General features: G+C 49.9%; 1 protein-coding gene across 2 annotated transcripts in view; it reads left to right on the forward strand.

The window, feature by feature from the left end:
- Window positions 1-19115, forward strand: part of INPP5A (inositol polyphosphate-5-phosphatase A) — a 254391-nt gene that overhangs the window by 142802 nt on the left and 92474 nt on the right. For both annotated transcript variants that reach the window (XM_034951471.3, XM_003816261.6), the window contains exons 5-6: window positions 11371-11434; window positions 18833-18936. In XM_034951471.3, coding sequence (XP_034807362.1) covers window positions 11371-11434; window positions 18833-18936 — 168 coding nt within the window. The remainder of the gene's footprint in view (window positions 1-11370; window positions 11435-18832; window positions 18937-19115) is intronic.

Below are 19115 nucleotides of genomic sequence, written 5' to 3' on the forward strand. Positions count from 1 at the left end.
TGCCCAGGAGCCGTGGAATTCCTGCCTGCCGTGACCTGGGCATTGTGGTGGAGGACTCAGAGGTGCCCAGGCCACATGCCTGCCCTCAGGGGGCTTCCCTTCCCTGAAAGAATTTAGATGAGGAAACCAGTGAGTGCTGGAATATGCAGCACCTTGAAGGAAAGGCTGGGGACTGGGGCTGCCAAGCCTCTGCCCAGAGTAGCCAATCAAGAGGGCTGCTTGGAGGAGGATGCATTTCCACAGAGACCTGAAGCAGCAAGGGGGTCCATGTGAGAAGCTGGAAAAGGGGAGGCAGCAGAGGTACCCTCCTGACAGAAGGGCGCAGCCTCCTCAGGCCCAGATGGCCAATGGGGCTGGAGCTCTGTCAGCTGGGCGTGTGAGGGCCAGAGGACAGCTGGGGTGGCCACTGTGCAGGACGTGGCTGGGAGGAAGTGCAGTGGCAGGCCCAGAGGTGCATGTGGAAAAGGCCACCTTGGTGCCCGGCGGAGAAGAGACCAAGGGGGCCACAGCTGTGGAGGAGGCGGGGGCCCCACAGGGAGATGAGGGAGGTGGGTGTGCGGCAGTGCAGAGACGTGGAAGGCTAGAGATGGACAGGGTTCTGTAATCCGTAGAACCTGTGGAAGGAAGGGATGTTTGGGTGAGGCATATGGACAAGATGCTGGAGGAATCTGGAGAGATCCGTGGTTTCCAGCGGGAGCTGGAGGAGGGTGAGGGTGGAGTAGGTCCCGAGTCCTGAAAGATCGGACTTGTCACGGGAGACCCAAGTGGAGACTGTGCAGCCGCCGGGCCAGGAGGCTGGCCTTTAGGAGGCTCCATGCTGTACACACAAGAGCTGCCCGCTGGAAGATGGGACAGACGGGCCACCCCAGTGGGAGGAGGTGGTGGAGGAGAAGGGCTCGTAGGGTACCCTGAGCAGATCCAGAGTGCTGTTATTCCCAAGTAGGAGGAGGAGATCCAGGGAAGGAGAATGTGGAGTCCCGTAGCCTAGAAGTAACAGAGTTTGGAGGAGGGTGGAGGGCGTGAGAAGGTGATGAGACAAATAAATAATTCTGGATTATATTTAAAAATTAAAAATCTACAAAATGAGACAGGAAAATGGGTAAAGGATACAAAGAGTTCACAGAAGAAACTTAAATTGCCAATAATCTTAAAAAGAGATGCACCAGACACACAGACCATAGAGCAGAGGAGACAGCCAGGAGGCACCCTGCCTGGGCAGCCAGGTGGTCTCTGACAAGGGTGCAAGAGCATTCCATGGGAGAGGACAGCCTCCAGCCAGTGGTGCTGGGACGCTGATACCCACACGCAGAAGAATGAAGTTGGCCCCTCACATTACATCGTGTACAAAGTTAACCCAAAATGAGTCAAAGACCTAAAACTATAAAACTTTTAGAAGAAAACATGGGCCAGAACCTTCACAACATTGGATTTGGCGATGATTTCTCAGATGCAGCACCAAAGGCACAGGCAGCAAAAGAAAAAAGAGACAAATTGGACTGCATTAAAACACAACCACTTTGTACAGCCAAAGACAACATCAACAGAGTAAAAAGGCAACCGTGGAATGGGAGAAAATATTTGCAAATCAAAAATCTGATAAGGAATTACTATCCAGAATATATAGAGAACTCCTAAAACTCAACAACAGCAACAACAAAAACCAACCTGAGTCAGAAAGGGGTTTGAACAGGCGTCTTCCCTCCAAGGACGGCGTGGAGACGGCCGACAAGCACACGAAAAAGCGCCCAGCTCCACGAACCTTTAGGGAGTTGCAGATCCAAACTGCCATTTTAATTTGTCAGTTTAAAAGGACTTGCAAAATACCTTATACCCATTAGGATGGCTGTTGTCAAAAAGCGCAGAAAATAGTGAGAGGTGACAGCGTGCTGGCAGTCCTCACAGCCCTCGCTCGCTCTCGGCGCCTCCTCTGCCTGGGCTCCCACTTTGGCGGCACTGGAGGAGCCCTTCCCCCCAGCGCTGCACTGTGGGAGCCCCTTTCTGGGCTGGCCAAGGCCAGAGCCGACTCCCTCAGCTTGTAGGGAGGTGTGGAGGGAGAGGCGCCAGCGGGAACCGGGGCTGCGCGTGGCGCTTGCGGGCCAGCTGGATGTCCGGGTGGGCGTGGGCTTGGCGGGCCCCGCACTCCGAGCAGCCGGCCGGCCCTGTGCAATAAGGGGCTTAGCACCCGGGCCAGCAGCTGCGGAGGGTGTACTGGGTCCCCCAGCAGTGCCCACCCACTGGCGCCGCACTCGATTTCTCGCCGGGCCTTAGCTGCCTTCCTGAGGGGCAGGGCTTGGGACCTGCAGCCCGCCATGCCTGAGCCTCCCTCCCGCTCCGTGGGCTTCCGTGCGGCCCGAGCCTCCCCGACGAGCGCCGCCCCCTGCTCCAGGGCGCCCAGTCCCATCGACCACCCAAGGGCTGAGGAATGCGGGCGCACAGCGCAGGACTGGCAGGCAGCTCCACCTGCAGCCCCAGTGCGGGATCCACTGGGTGAAGCCAGCTGGGCTCCTGAGTCTGGTGGGGACGGGGAGAACCTTTATGTCTAGCTCAGGGATTGTAAATACACCAATTGGCACTCTGTATCTAGCTAGGTTTATAAACACACCAATCAACACCCTGTGTCTAGCTCAGGGTTGTGAGCGCACCAATGGACACTCTGTATCTAGCTACTCTGGTGGGGCCTTGGAGAACCTTTGTGTCCACACTCTGTATCTAGCTAATCCGGTGGGGACGTGCAGAACCTTTGTGTCTAGCTCAGGGATTGTAAACGCACCAATCAGTGCCCTGTCAAAACAGACCACTGGGCTCTACCAATAAGCAGGACGTGGGTGGGGCCAGATAAGAGAATAAAAGCAGGCTGCCTGAGCCCGCAGTGGCAACCCACTCGGGTCCCCTTCCACACTGTGGAAGCTTTGTTCTTTTGCTCTTTGCAATAAATCTTGCTGCTGCTCACTCTTTGGGTCCACACTGCCTTTATGACCTGTAACACTCACCGCGAAGGTTTGCAGGTTCACTTTTGAAGCCAGCGAGACCACGAGCCCACCGGAAGGAAGAAACTCCGAACACATCTGAACATCAGAAGGAACAAACCCCGGATACACCGCCTTTAAGAACTGTAACACTCACCGCGAGGGTCCGCGGCTTCATTCTTGAAGTCAGTGAGACCAAGAACCCACCAATTCCGGACACAATAGCAGGTGCTGATAAGGATGGGAGGGAGTTGGAACCTTTGTGCACGTGGGTAGAAATATAACAGGGGGCAGCCACTGTGAACATTGAGGTGACTATTCAAAAAGTTAAAAATAGAATTCCCGTCTGATTCAGCAGTCCCACTTCTGGATACAGACCCCAAAGAATTGAGAGCAGTCTCCAGCAGATATTTGCACACCTATAATCAAAGCGGTATTATTCACAACTGCAAAATGCGGAAGCAGTACCATGGAATATGACCCAACTGTAAAAAGGAAGGAAATTCTGGCAACCACTGCAACATGGTGGAGGAACTTGGAGGACATTATGCCAAATCAAGCCTGTCACAGAAACACGAACATGGTATGATTCCACTTACATGAGGTACTCGGATTAGTCAAAGTCACGGAGACAGAAAGTACAATGCCTGGTTGCCAGGGGCTGGGGAGAGCGGGAAGGGGAGAGCGGGAAGGGAGCTGCTGCTGGACAGGAACAGTTTCAGCTGGGAAGGTGGACAGCGTCCTGGAGATGGGAAGGTGGACAGCGTCCTGGAGATGGATGGTGTGACGGGTGCAGACGTTCATTAGGCGCGGACTGCGTGCCACTGACCTGCTCACCTGAAGGTGGGTACGATGGTCAAGTTTATGCTGTGTGCATTTTACCACAGCCACACAGTTCGATGAAGAGGTGCCCAACTATGCTAGTATAATGAAGATGCAAATTAAAACAATAAGGTCTAATTTCACACCTATCCAGTTGGCAAAAACTAGAGGCTGGCACTGGGCCATGGCAAGGATGTAGAACATGGGCACTGACCTGATGAGACCACTGGGGGATCGTCATGGCAACAGGAGGGGCAACGTGGTGGTGCCTGGGAGGGCATGTGTCTGTGGTGACCCAGCAAGGCCATCTGTGTATTATATACATATGCACGCACGTTTAATCCACGTGTACACATGTGTGTTATCCTATGTGGAGGGCACGTGTCTGCCGTGACCCAGCAAGGCCATCTGTGTATTATATACATATGCACGCACGTTTAATCTGCGTGTACACATGTGTATTATCCTATGTGGAGGGCACGTGTCTGCGGTGACACAGCAAGGCTGTTATATACATACGCACGCATGTTTAATTCACGTGTACATGTGTGTATTACCCTATGTGGAGGGTGCGTGTCTGCAGTGACCCAGCAAATCCTCCTGCATAGTATGTCCGTGTGAACACTCAGTACCCGTGTACCTGGATGCTTGTTATCTCTGACACACTTGCTCAGTAACACCATGCAGGGAAGATTATTATAGCATCAATTACAATACTCAAATAATTGGAAGTAGTCTTTATGTGCAACAGAGAAATGGATAAATTACAGGGTTTTTTGTTTGTTTGTTTGAGACAAAGTCTCACTTGCTCTGTCGCCCAGGCTGGAGTGCAATGGCGCGATCTTGGCTCACTGCAACCTCTGCCTCCCAGGTTCAAGTGATTCTCCTGCCTCAGCCTCCCAAGTAGCTGGGATTACAAGCATGGGCCACCATACCTGGCTAATTGTTGTATTTTTAGTAGAGATGGGGTTTCGCCATGTTGGCCAGGCTGGTCTCGATCTCCTGACCTCAAGTGATCGACCCACCTTGGCCTCCCAAAGTGTTAAGATTATAGGTGTGAGCCACTGCGCCTGGCCAAATTACAGTATTTTTATATGGTGAATTATTATGTAGCATTCAAAATAAGCTAAAATATGTCTTTATCTTGGTATCACGCCATAGGACATTTGAGAAACTGTCCTCTTTCTTGGCGTCCTTTGTGAAATCCACCTGTGTTTCTGGATGTAACTCTGATCTGTGTATTTTCCTTGCTATATCTGGTTCTATCATAGGAGTATTTCAAATTTGATTTACCCATTTGCACGTTAAGCATTTGGGTCATTTTCAGTTGGTGTTTTCAGAGGTCATATGCCATTGTATTCTCATGCCTGTCTCCTGAGAGCTCCAGCGTCTCTGAGAGAGGTCTGTGTGTGCATTCCACGTGTGTATACGGACATATGTATGTCTGCAGGTGTATGCATGTATGTGTGTGTATTACATATGTATGTTTGTCTATAGTATATATGGATGTGGGTTATGTACATGTGTGTGCATGGATGTGTACCTAGGTGTGTGTGTGCAGGAGTTTCTCTTGGGTGAGAAGCAGCCGTGAGGGTGTAGGGTTGTAAGTTCACAGGACATGGTGTGTCGCTATGGCTCATGTATGGATGTGGGTATGTACATCTGTGTGCATGGGTATGTGGACATATGTGTGTGTGTGCAGGAGTTTCTCTTGGGTGCAAAGCAGCCGTGAGGGTGTGGGGTTGTAAGTTCACAGGATGTGGTGTGTCCCTGTGGCTCATGTCTTCAGCAGTCACTCATTAGTCACTGTGAGCCTGAGTGTCTTCTCATTTCTCCTGTATTACAAGGGCAGAGGAAATGTCTGAAAGATCAGGCTCAGAACCACATGCCTGCCTCAGCTCGGGCAGGTGCTTTCACCCTAATGAGGCCTGAACGTCAGGCTTGGCCTCTCCGTGATGTCCTTAGCTTTGTTCTCAGAGAGCACAGATGTTTGCCGCTGGCCCTCACAGGGTGTGTCAGAGCCCAGGTGAGCATGGTTGCGTGCCCCTGGGCTCCTGCGCAAGGCCGTGTCCTTCATTTGGGGGTCCTGTGTCCTCACAGCATGCAGCTGGGGAAGGAGTGGGCTGCGTATGAGGGGAGTCATGTTTAGTAATCTCTGGACTCTCATTTAAAACAAATGAAGTTCTCTATTTTGTTGCAGACTTGAAGATTAGTTACCAACAATATCTTATGAAGTTTTTCTTTCTGCTCCTAGATTTATTTTATTAAAAAAAAAACTGGAGGTGAAAACGCTTTATCTGTAGAAATAACAAAATGTCATGCTGTCTCAGAGTGAGATGGGAGTCACCAAATGCTGCCACTCTTTTTTCTGAGTCACTGTTGATAAGCACGGTCGGCCTTAGTCAGGGCTCCCCTGGGCCGTGGGCCGTGGCCTCCTCCCTCAACACTTTTTCCCTTCCCAGTGGCAGAATGCAGCGGCAGGCTCCACAGAGATCCCGCTGGGGCGCACTGGGAGCTGGCACCTGTGGTCACGCCCACGACGCGGTTGGAACCAGCACAGGGGAAGGGCCCTGTTGCCACCTGGGGCCTCACATGGGCACTGCTTGTGCGTTTCCCCTTTCTGTCTGGAGCAGAGTGTGTGCTCATGTGCGTCCCTTAGCGCGGGGTCTGTGTGACTGAAGTTTTAGGAATGTGTTCTGTTTTGTGCACGAGGGAGCTGGGTGCAGAAGACCAGGTTAATGATGTGTGCTTTGGTCGTTCACCTGATTGCGGAAATGATAAATTACCGGCCATCTGACTTGTTTGCAAATAAAAAGTGATGGAGGCATTTCCAATGGCAGCTTTGTGTTCCTGGCTTGTCAGCCTCTGCCCCGGCCTGAGTCATCCCGAGCCTTCCAGCCGGTGGCTCCGTCCGGGAGGTGGGACCCTGCTCAACAAACACGGGCTTTGTGATTGCACAGTGCCTGCCGGGACGCGTTGTTCTTTCCGAATGTGTGAGAAGTGGTCTGCTCCCGCCCTGAGTTGGCTGTGTTTGCAAAGTGGGCCCGCTATCAGAATTCAGCTCCCGAAATCAAGCTAAGTGACATGGTGTGGCCATTTATCACATTACCGGACTCCAATTGAAGTTGAGAGGTTGTTTTCATAGCATTTGTAAATACTCCATCTTCACTAGCCGCCCCTGTGAGAGGCACTGAGCCCCCATGGTACGCAGGGTTCGTTGCGCCCTGGTCGCCAGTTGGTGTGGAAGCCTGATGGTGGTGACTGGGAGCTTCAGTTGCCCATTAGCTCCCAGGCTGCCATCAGAGACTAGGGTCCCACCAGTGCAGCCCCAGCCAGGGCCCAGGTTACCCGGGGTCTGGATCTCCTGTGTGGCCCGCACCGGATCAACTTTTCGGTGCCCCAGGGGCTTGGCTTTGTCCAGTGGAGGCCGCTTCCCGGCTGTGCCGTGGCCTCTGGGGGCTGGAGGACTCCTGCCCGTGTCTGCAGTCCTAGCAGAGCATCACAGCCAACGGCTGCATTTCACTAATGCAGAATTAATGAGCACTCTTGACAGTCTTGTTTATAAATACGTAAAAAGTATTTTGTTTTTAGCAAGAGGCGAGGAGTCATTATTCTCAGATGTGACAGACATACTCTTGACAAGTACTGTGGTCAGAGACCTGGGCGAGCTGGGGACTTCCTGTCGGCAGGCCCCGGACATGCTCCTGGCCCAATGTCCTGGTGTCTGTGATAAATGGGTGCCCTGAACCGTATTGATGGGACAGGGTAAACACCGAAAAAGTTGGGTCGAACTTTTACTTTAAATGTTCATTAGAGCTAATTATGGATTTTCTGACTATGAATTGCAGTTTCTATCCCTGCATTGGCAATTTATTTTTCACTTATTTGTTGCAAACTTTATAATATTCTGTTAGCTTTAACATTCAATGAGGTAATGGTTTAAATGTTTGCAGCGACATTGATTATGTTTTTTCAGAGTGCTTTTCTTTATCTGAAACAAATGAAGGGCTATCTTCTATAAAGAAGGGCTAACGTTGGCGGAGGAGACATTAAGTCTCATCCATGGGGCATAGGCCTGCAGTTTTCTCTCTTAACTCTGTGCTGAAACTCTATTTTGCCAAAGACAAGGATGAACACTGGCTTTTTAATTTTAATTTTCTATTTTTTTGAGACGGAGTCTCGCCCTGTCACCTAGGCTGGAGTGCAGTGGCATGATCTCAGCTCACTGCACCCTCTGCCTCCCAGGTTCAAGTGATTCTCCTGCCTCAGCCTCCCAAGTAGCTGGGATTACAGGCGCATGCCACCACGCCTGGCTGATTTTTGTACTTTTAGTAAAGACGGGGTTTCACCATGTTGGCCAGGCCGGTCTTGAACTCCTGACCTCGAGTGATCCGCTGCCTCGCCCCCACAAAGTGCTGGTATTACAGGCGTGAGCCACCAAGCCTGGCCAACACTGGGTGTTTTTAAGACCTGCTGTAAAGGTGGCTCAGTTCCCCGGGTTCTGAGCAGGTTCACAGCAGATGCCTAGTGAGACAGCGGGTCAGTCGAGCAGTGTCCATGTCACAGCCGAGTGCATCATGGCCACACGCAGCCTTCTGGACCCAGCAGCAGCTCACCAGGGCATGTGGCCTGGGGCCAGGGACCACAGAGGGCCCGAGGACACAGCCCCATGTCAGGCACACAGGTTCTCCCACCTTCTGGCTTTCCCGTGGAGGCAGAGACGCTGCCTGCTGCACCCTAGACCCACCTGCGAGAGAAGAGGAAGTGCACTGCGTCCCCCTCGGGTATCCTTCATCTCCGTCCCCCAGACAGAAGGTCCCTGTCATCTAGCCTGGGGGCTCCCATCTGGGTGGTGGCCAGGATGCAGGGCTGGGAGGCCCATGGCTTACCCTGCAGCTTTGGGTTCTCCCACCGAGGTCTGGCACTCATGAGTGTGCACATGTGTGTGTGCACATGCAAGCGAGCACTCGCACCTGCCACCTGTGCTGGGTGGAGGCGGCACGTGTCCCTGCTCCTGCCTGTGGGTGTGTTCCCTTCCCCACCAGACGCAGCAGAGACAGGAGGCAGAGGCCACCATGGCGTCGGTGCACAGGACTCAGGCTTGCCAGCCGGCCTCTCTTTTTAGGAGTTTAAATGCACTCCTTGAAGTGTGTTCTGTCAGAGGGCAGCTGTGTCATCCCCAAGGTGAAACACTGTTTTCTGGTGAGGTGTCCATGTGGCCAGCGTCCCCGGGAGCAGGACCGTCACCCCAGCCCACCATGCACTGCACACGCCCTAGGAGCAGGAGCTGCACGGCCTCCAGGGAGCTTCCCATGTTGTGGAGTCAGCATCAAACCAGAGACGGCCTAACAGGCCCCAGAGAGCTGACCCAGGGGCCCAGGGGGCTGCAGACAGGGACCAGGCCAGACTTACTGGCACGATTGGCCCTCAGCAGGCCCAGAACATAAGTCCCCTCACCATGCACTGTGCCCGCCGCCCTGCGCCTCTGAGGGAGCAGCAGCCTCTTGACGCCCCAGTGTGGTGCACCTTCTTGCAGCCCTACCCCCAGGACAGCCACCCCAGTGACCAGTCGTCAGGGAGGGAGCAGCAGTTCCCGGGGAACTGCAGAGCCTGAAGTGTGTGGGACGTTTAGCTTGGGCCATGGAATTAGGTGATTCTCAGGCATTGCCTTTGTCTTAGAGAGACAATAGCTCTGCAGCCCCGTAGGACAGCATCTCAGCAGGAGCTCCACACTGGGGCACTCAGAACTGCAGGGTTGTGGGGTCATGGTTCTGCCCAAAACAAAGCAAGAGTGCATGAGTGCGTGTGTGTGCAAGTGTGTGAGTGTGACCAAGTGCGTGTGAGTGCATGAGTGTGTGCAAGTGTGTGAACAAGTGTGTGCGTGTGCATGAGTGCGTGTGTGCAAGTGTGTGAACAAGTGCATGTGTGCATGAGTGTGCAAGTGTGTGAGCAAGTGCATGTGGGTGTGCACAAATGTGTTCGTGTGTGTGAGCAAGTGCGTGTGTGCACAAGTGCGTGTGTGTACCAGTGTGAGTGCATGACAGTGCAAGTGTAAGTGCGCATGAGTGCGTGTGTACATGAGAGTGCATGAGTGTATGAGTGTGCAAGTGTGAGCAAGCACATGTGAGTGTGCATGAGTGCATGTGTGCATGTTAGTGCCTGTGAGCAAATGTATGTTGTGTGTGCATGAGTGTACGTGTGCAAGTGTGTGTGAGTGCCTGTGTGTGCGTGTGTGAGCAAGTGCCTGTGAATGTGTGTGCGCAAGTGTGCACAAGCATGTGCGTGAGTGCATATGTGTGTTAATGTGTGTGCAAGCGTGTGGTGTGCGTGTGTGTACATGAATGTGCAAGAGTGTACAAGTGAAGCCTTGGAATGAGGTGATGCTCAGGCGTTGCCCTTGTGTTGCCCACAGGCTCACACAGACACAGTGAGGGAAGCACGGCGCCCTGTGCTTTCAGTTGAGGACAGGCCCTGTTCAGAATGCAGAGTTGGGGTTAGAGCCCCCATTGGCTCAGAGTCTCTTCCCTGTGGAAGGCCCTGTGTGACCTGGTAACAGTTGGGCTCCCTGCAGGCAGCCCCTGCCCTCCGTCTGCAGCTGCGCCCGTGTGCCCTCCTCTCTGGCCCACCTGGCACCGCCGCTTCAAACTCTCCCCTGCTTTATCCCAGGACCTGCTACCCCCACAGGGCACACAGCTATCTCCTATGAGATAGGTTTGTTTGTTAAGTCAGGTTTATAACGATTAATGTATAGATGGTGAGATTCGCCCTATTTGGGGTATAATTTAGTGAGTTTTGACAAAGGCAACCACTGCAAACCAGTGTAGAATATTCTGATCACCCCAGAGTTGCACCAGGCCCCGTGTTGGGGTTGCCAGATTTAGCAAAAGAAAAAAATACACAGAAATAATACACATGTCAGTACGAACACAGTGCTGCACGTAGACACAGGTTCATCTGTAGAAAATACCACGTGAAACTTGCAGTTCAGATCAACAAGTAACTGTCTGTGTGGTATCCGTCGACCCAGCCCTGCGGCGTCCAGCCGCGTACTTTTGCCTTCTCTGGTGTGAAGAGCAGGGATCCCTGTGCTCTGCAACCGTCCGGCTAATTTGTAAGTGGGAGATGCTGGCAGCTCCTGGGGCGATGGGGCAGGGTGGGGCCGGGCGCAGTGGAGCTGATGGTTGGAGGCCCCAGGACGAAGCCGAGCATCAGTGCTGGGAAGGGTCTGGTCCACTCAATGCCCGGCCTGCGGGACCTGCGCCCCTGCTGGAGCCAGCACCGGCTGCACGGCTCACCTGGGAAGGGTCTGGTCCACTCAATGCCCGGCCCGCGGGACCTGTGCCCCTGCTGGAGCCAGCACCGGCTGCACGGCTCACCGCATGCCTGGAGCTTGGTGGAGTTTGGGTGTTCGCAGGTTACCTCTGCCTGACATCCTGTGCCTCAGTAACTGTGATTAAATTATAACTGGTGAAACTCTTGCTCTAGCTAGTTTAAAAGAGCTTCTTTTATTTATTGTTAAAAACGATCTTTAGAAATATTCCCAGCACCAGTCTCTCATTTGATTTCTCTTTTTGCTCTACAGGCACTAGGAAGCTTTTATTTTCTTCATGAGTCCTTAAAAAACATCTACCAGTTTGACTTTAAAGGTAAGACTGCATGCCGTCTTCCGGGATTTTGTCTCGGCACTCACCCCTCCTGGTGTCTGGCTTCTCCAGACCCCTCCTGCCCTGTCTCTGTGAGCGGCCACTGTGGGCTGGGTGTCTTGAGCCACTGGCCAGAGGTCACTCCAGGGGCCTCCTGGACCTGGACTCGAGGCCCCTTGGCTGTCCCACACTGGCTCCCTTGCAAGGCTCTGGTGGGGACCTGGCTTTCCTAGAGTTGAGTTAAGAGGAAGGAATAGTTTGTATCTGTGTTCCCATCCAGTGTGAGAAAATGAAAAGCCAAATGAGAGGGTTGCATGTTTCAGAAATAAGAACGGGCAGGGACAGTCCTCCCTGCCGTGAACAGCGTCCCCATTTGATGGTCATGTGCTGTGTGTCTTCACGGAAAAGACTTGCCCTGAGACGCTCCGCTGACACAAGCTGTCCCCTCCTGTTCATTTCTTTGTTGGGGGCAGGTGTGTGAGCTAGGCCGGGTGTGGGGCTTCCGTGCATGCTCCACACGGCCTGGGGGTGTTTGTGCGATGACATCCCGTCTGACGCTATCGTTTCCTGCTGTGTGTGAGTTCTCGGAACCCCACGCGGCCTCCGGAGCAGATGACTTCCATGTGAAGTGCCCTGCACATCGTAGTAACTGTGGAGCCACAAATGATGTCGTTTCGTTCAGATTCCGTGTTTGTGCTCCCTCGGGAGACGGAGCGCCTCATGTGAAATTGCGCGGCAGTCTTATCTCAGTTGCTTGAGCGGTGATTTCATTGATAACGAGAGCAAGATTCTGGCCAGCAAAATGATTTGTCACTGCCCCGTTACCTGAAGATCTTCAGATCCTTCCAAATTATAGCATCCAAGCCCTTCTATGAGGCCCGTGGCAGGATCAGCCACACAGAACTGCAGGAGCCGGCCGGTGGCGCTCTCCGCTCCGTTTTGGGAGACACGGCATCTGCGTGCTGTGTGCTCAGGCACGGAGCGGCCGGCGAGAGTGGGGAGAGAGAGCGCTCCGACGCAGCGTGTGCTGCAGGAAGCTGGAACCAAGGAGCTTGTGCGTCAGGCTGCGCCGTGCCGCGGATCTGCAGACCTTTTGTGTTTTTCAGTAGCCATTTGAATACCTGTTTTACTACTAAGTTAAATCAGTCATAAAGTGCCCAGTGAACCTACAGTGTATTTAAAACTATACATGAGATACACACTTCACTCTAGCAAAACTTTCCCCAGAGCCCTCCATGTGGCCAAACTAACAAAAGAACAACATGAGGAGTGGGCAGCGAGTATGTGCTGAGCACGTGGTGCGTCAGGAAGGCATGCAGACACGGGAGGCGTGTGGACGCGGGAGACGTGTGAACATGGGAGACATGCGGTCGTGGGAGACGTGCGGTCGCGGGAGGCGTGCGGTTGCGGGGTGTGCGGTCGCGGGAGACGTGTGGTCGCGGGGTGTGCGGTCGCGGGAGACGTGCGGTCGCGGGAGACGTGCAGTCCCGGGAGGCGTGTGGATGCTGACGATGTTCTCGGTGCCCCACACGGCAGGTGTTGCTGCTCATGCTCAGCGCAGTGGGGGGGCCTCGGGCTCGGGGGTCGGGCTGGGGAGTTGGCTTGGGGGTCAGGCTTGGGGGTCAGGCTAGGGGCTCGGGCTGGGGGGTTGGGCTCGAGGGTCAGGCTCGGGGGTCAGGCTAGGGGCTTGAGGCTCTGAGAAGGACTCAAAAAGAAAACCTAGAAATCAGAAACAGTACCAGAAATGAAGCAGTGGCTCATGTGCACATGCGGCTGAGGGAAGAATCAGCGATCTGGAAGGTGTTAGAAACTTCACAAACTGAAAAGCAAGAAGAAATGAGAATAAATTTGAAAACAGAAAAAATGGCCAAGACCTGTGAAACAGCGACAACAGGTGCAGCTTGTAAAGGGAACCCCAGTAGGAGTAGAAGGAAAGGAACAGAAGGAAGATTTAATGTAGTAATGGTTTAGAACTTTCCAAACTTGTAACTGACACCAAACCACAGATCCAGAAAGCTCAACGAATGCCAACACCAAGCAGGATAAATGCCAGAAAGTCAACCCCAGGCCACCTTCTATTCAAACTGCAGAAAATCAAAGAAAAAAGAGAAGATCTTGAAAGAATCCAGGAGATTCCTTATAGGCGAGGTGATTCCTTACCTGTAAAGGAACAAGGATAACAATTACATTGGACCTTTTCCCAGGAACCATGCAAGAAGGAAGAGAGTAGTGTGAAACATTTAAAGCATTATAAGAAGAAGAATATCATATTCAGAAAAAGATTATTCTTCAAAAGTGAAGGAAATTGACTTTGTCAGATAAGCAAAAATTGAAGTAATTTGTTGCCAGTAGACCTGCCTTGCAAGAAATGCTAAAAGAAGCTCTTCAACAGAAGGAAATACCATATAGCCCAGAAACTCTGGTTTACCTAAAGAAAGAAAAAGCATTAGAGAGGGAATAAGTGAAGGTAAAATGAAATATATTTTTCTTACCCTTAATTGGTCTAGCAGATAACTTTTGCTCAACGTAACAACAGCAACCATGTATTGGTTAACTGCAGCTTATGGATAAGTGGAATGAATAACAGAAATGTCATAAGGACAGGAGGGAGGAATTTGGGGTACTCTGTTATAAGAAACCTGTACTATCGTTTTAAGGAATATAGTATTATTTAAAAGTGGACTTGGATTAGTTATACATGTATATTGCAAACTATGGCAACCACTAAAAAGCTTTTTAAAAGAAGTATAATGGATGTGTTAAGAGAGGAGAGATAATGGAATCATATAAAATGCCCAGTAAAAGCCAGAGAAGGCAGATAAAGAATGGGAGACCCCAAAGATACAAAGAACAAAGGCAACAAATAGAAAACTTACAAATATGGTAAATATTACTCCAACTATATCAACGATCCCTTTAAATATGAATGGTCTAAATATACCAATTAAAGGACAGAGACTGTCAGAGTGGATTAAAAAAAATACCCAACTATATGTTGTCTTCTGGAAACCCATTTATATGAACACCTAAAGATTAATAGATAAGGGATGGAGGAAGGTCTACTGTTCTAACATGAATCAAAGGAAAACTTAGATGGGCCAAAAGAAAGCTGGAGGAGCCATATTAATTTATAGCATCAAATACATATATTAGAAAAGCAGAAAGATCTGAAATCAATTATCTAAGCTTGTACCTTAGGAAACTAGAAGAAAAGTAGATTAAACCAAAAGCTGGTTGTTTGAAAAAAATCAATAACATGGATAAACCTCTAGCCAGACTAAGAAAAAAAATGACACAAATTATTCATATCAGAAATTATCAGAATAGGCAGAGCAGACTTCAGAGCTAGGAAAGTTTTCAGCAGTAAAGAGGGACATTACATCATGATGAAAAGATCAGCTCTCCAAGAATACATAACAATCCTTAGTATCTAGCTGCCTAACAACAGAGTGTCAAATACACAAGGCAAACTAAGTAGAGCTGCCAAGAGAAACAGATGAACCCACTATCATAGTTAGAGACTTCAACACCCTGTATCAGGAATGAACAGATCTGGCAAGCATAACATCAGGAAAGACATAGTTTAACTCAACAGCACCATCAAACAAATTGATCTAATTGACACTTATAGGATACCTCATCCAGTAATAGCAGAATCTACGTTTTTGTCAAGCTCACATGGAACATTCACTGAGACATCACATTCTGGGCCATAAAACACACCTTTACAAATTTAAAAGAACAGAAACCATATACAGCATGCTCATAGATTACAATGGAATTAAACCAGAAATCAGCACCAGAAAAGTAGCTGGAAAATCCCCAAATACTTGAATATTAAACAACACATATCTAAATAACATATGAGTCAAAGAAGTCTCAAGAGAAATTTAAAAATATTTTGAACCACATGAAAACATAAATACAGCTTAACATTCACGGGATATTAGCAAAAGTAATGTTTAGAGGTAAATTTATAGCATCAAATGCATATAAGAAAGAGCTAAAAAGAAAAAAGTGCTAAGAAGAAAGTAAGAAAGAGCTAAAATCAATTATCTAAGCTTCTACCTTAGGAAGCTAGGAGAAGAAAAGAAAATTCCAAAGTAAGCAGAAGAAAAGAAATAATGAAAATTAGAACAGAAGGCAACAGAATTGAAAACAGGAAATGAATAGAGAAAATTAGCAAAACCAAAAGCTGATTCTTTAAAGCGATCAATAAAATCGATAAACCTCTAGCCAGACTAAGAAAAAGAGAGAGAAGACACAGATTATTAATATCAGAAATTAGAGAGGGGCCATTACTGCTGATCCTGTGGACATTTAAAGGATAATAAAAGAATATCATTAATTTCTGCCTATAAATGTAATAACTTAGATGGGCCAATTCCTTGAAAGACACAATCTATGAAAACTCATACAAGGAAAACTAGAGAATCTGAACAGGTCTATAGCTATTAACAACACTGAATAAGTAATTAATAACCTGCTAAAAAAGAAAGCATCAGACCAAATGGTTTCACTGGTGAATTCTATCAAGCATTTAAGGAAAACGTTATACCAGTTCTCTACAATCTTTTCCAGAAAATATAAGCAGAGGACAAACATCCTAAATCATTCTATGAGGCCAGCATTACCCTAATACTAAAACCAGATAAAGACATTACAAAGAAGGAAAACTATGAACTGTAAACAAAAATGCTCAACAAAATTCTCAAGAGTCAGTTATATACTATGACCAACTGAGATTTACTCCTGGTGTAGAGGCTGGTTCAGCATTGAAAAATCAATTAATGTAATCCATCACAGCAGCAGGCAAAAGAAGGAAAATCGCATGATCATAGGATAGATGCAGAAAAAGCATTTCCCAAAATCCACATCTCTTCATTGTTTGAAAAAAAAAACTCCCAGCACACTAGGAATAGAGGGGAAGTTCCTCAACTTGATAAAGAAGAGCTCCAAAAATCCTACAATGAATACCACACTTAATGAGAAATTAGATACTTTTCCTATGAGATCAGGAACAAGGCAAGGATGCCTCCTCTCCTACTTCTCTTCAACATCTTACTGAAAATCTTAGATAATGTAATAAGACAAGAAAAGGAAATAAAAGCCATGTTGATGGGGTGATGGGAGATAGAACTATTTCTGTTCTCAGATGATATGATTATGTCAAGAATCTCAAAGAGTCAGCAACAATAACAGACAAACCTGGTACCAGTAAGCAATCATAGCAACATTGCAGGATGCCTAGTTAAGATACAGAAGTCAATTGCTTTCCTGTGTAGCAGCAAGGAACAGGTGGAATTTTAAATTAAAAACATAATACCATTTGCTTAAGCACACACCAAAAGGAAGTACTTAGGAATAAATCTAACAAATTAATACAAGATCTCTGTGAGGAAAACTATAAAACTCTGATGAAATAAGGAAGATCTAGATAAATGGAGAGAGATTTCATCTTCATGGATAGTTCTATGGTTGGAAAGTAGGTGCCCCCCACCCCCAAATTCATCTGCTGACCTCCTAACCCTTAAGGTGATGGTGTTAAGAGGCAGGGCCTTGGGAGGCTGATTAGAGTGTGAGGTCAGAGCCCTCACGAATGGGATCGGAGCCCTCATGAAAGAGGCTGGGAGTTCATTTGCCCCTGCCATGCATGAGGACACATACAAGGCATCATCTGTGAGGAACCTCATCTCCTAGCACCCTGATCTTGGACTTCCCATCCCTCCAAACTAGGAGAAAGACACTTACTTTATTTACAAACCACCCAGTCTATTTTGCTATAGCTTCCCAGTGGACTAAGGCAGATGGGAAAACCCAATACTGTCAAGGGCTCAGCTCTTCCCAACTTCAGCTATAGATTCAACACAACCCCAGCAAGGTGTGTCATGCCATTGACAAACTGACTGTAAAGGTTATGTGGAAAGCAAAATACCCAGAATAGCCCAGAGTTTTGAAGAAGAAGAGCAGAGTCAGAGCCTGCACTTCCTGACTTCAAGACTTGCTGTTCTGCCTTGTGGGTGAATGGGCCAAGCAGACTGTGGCATGTCAGCTCCACGGGGTGTTATTTGGTGATAAAAAGAAATGAGCTTTGAAGCCGCGAGAAGACACAGAGGAACCTGACATGCCTGCTACCAATGAAAGAAGCCAACCTGAAAAGGCTACACACTGTGATTCCAACTCTGTGACACTCTGGAAAAGGCAGAACTGTGGAGACAGTGAAAGGATCCGTGGTGTCTAAGCTCCGAGTTTAGGGAATGGCCTCTATTTCACGTTCTGTCCATGCTCCATAAGTCGCTGAAACATCTCATGCTGTCTCCTGTCCATGAGGCACCCACATCCAGGACTGTGCGCCTAGGGCTGGGCCAGGTCACAGCACCCAGGGCCAGGTCAGACCACAGCACCCAGGGCCAGGCCACACCACAGCACCCAGGGCTGGGCCAGACCACAGCACTCTGTTTTTTCCTGAAACTCCTGCCCACCCCAGGGGTGACCCAGTACCTTGGCCCATGGTGCTGTGGTCCTCAGGTTGCCCCCTCTGTTCCTCCTGCCATAGTGGGGTGGATAATACCCCAGAAACTGCAGGTTGGAGCTGCTTGTGGGACACAACACACTGCTCCAAAGCGGTCTCCAGGAACCTCGTTGACACCCAGGAGTGTCACCTCAGTGGCCCAGGAGCCATCCTGTGGCATCTTGCAAGGAGGCCAGCGGCCACCTGCCCACTGGACCCAGCAGGAGTTTGAGGAATGGATCCCTGCCATCCTTGATCACACCCCACCTTGGGTGTGGAGCTACCTGTCCATAAAAAGAAAGGCTGAGGCCTGGTTGTGAACAATAGTGAGACGGGCCCTGCCCATGGGGGGACCTGTGTCCCTGGGCCTGGCCTATCCACTGGGGGGTCCAGGAAAGGTGCCAAGCAGCCACTGGCAAAGCCCATCTGGGAGGCACCCTGCCGCAAGCTGCCTCTCTCACCATCACACATAAACCTCTTCCCTGAAATATGAGTGATGGAGGCTGGATACGGGGAGGAAATCAATGTTATTAAATAAATTCATGTGAAGGTCTGAGTGAATGGTAATTCTACAGCCCTCTTAAATATATTCACGGGTTTAAAAGAGGATGCCAATTAGCTCCTGTAAATCTGCAGTCTGGGAGCTCTCAGGGGATAATGGAGTGGAGTGTCAGATTCCAGGTCATGGGAGGGGAATTTATGAGCCACAGGCATGGAGCAGCCGGCCCGCTGGGGGCCTGTTCTGGGTCGGACCCCTCATCCGGGCCTCCTCTCGGGGGGCCTCTCTTGCTCCCATCGGGCTGAAGTGGGGTGGAAACAGGTTGTGCTCCAGGCTGGTTGGATGGGGCACAATGATGGGATAGTCACCTCGTCCTCCTGGTCTCTTCCAGCTAAGAAGTATAGAAAGGTCGCTGGCAAAGAGATCTACTCGGATACCTTAGAGAGCACGCCCATGCTGGAGAAGGAGAAGTTTCCGCAGGACTACTTCCCCGAGGTACGTAGCGAGGCTTTCTCACTGACGTGTTTACTTCCCAGAGTGAGCCAGTCAGAAGCGACATGGAACACGGAGTTTTTGCATTGCACTGTTGCTAGTCACAGCTGCCTGTTGTTACCTCCGATAATCTGTCTTCCTGGGAGTCCAGGCTTCTGTGGTTGGTCTGGGCTGTCACACGT

The sequence above is a fragment of the Pan paniscus genome, chromosome 8, assembly GCF_029289425.2.
Source record: "Pan paniscus chromosome 8, NHGRI_mPanPan1-v2.0_pri, whole genome shotgun sequence".
NCBI classification, from domain to species: domain Eukaryota; kingdom Metazoa; phylum Chordata; class Mammalia; order Primates; family Hominidae; genus Pan; species Pan paniscus.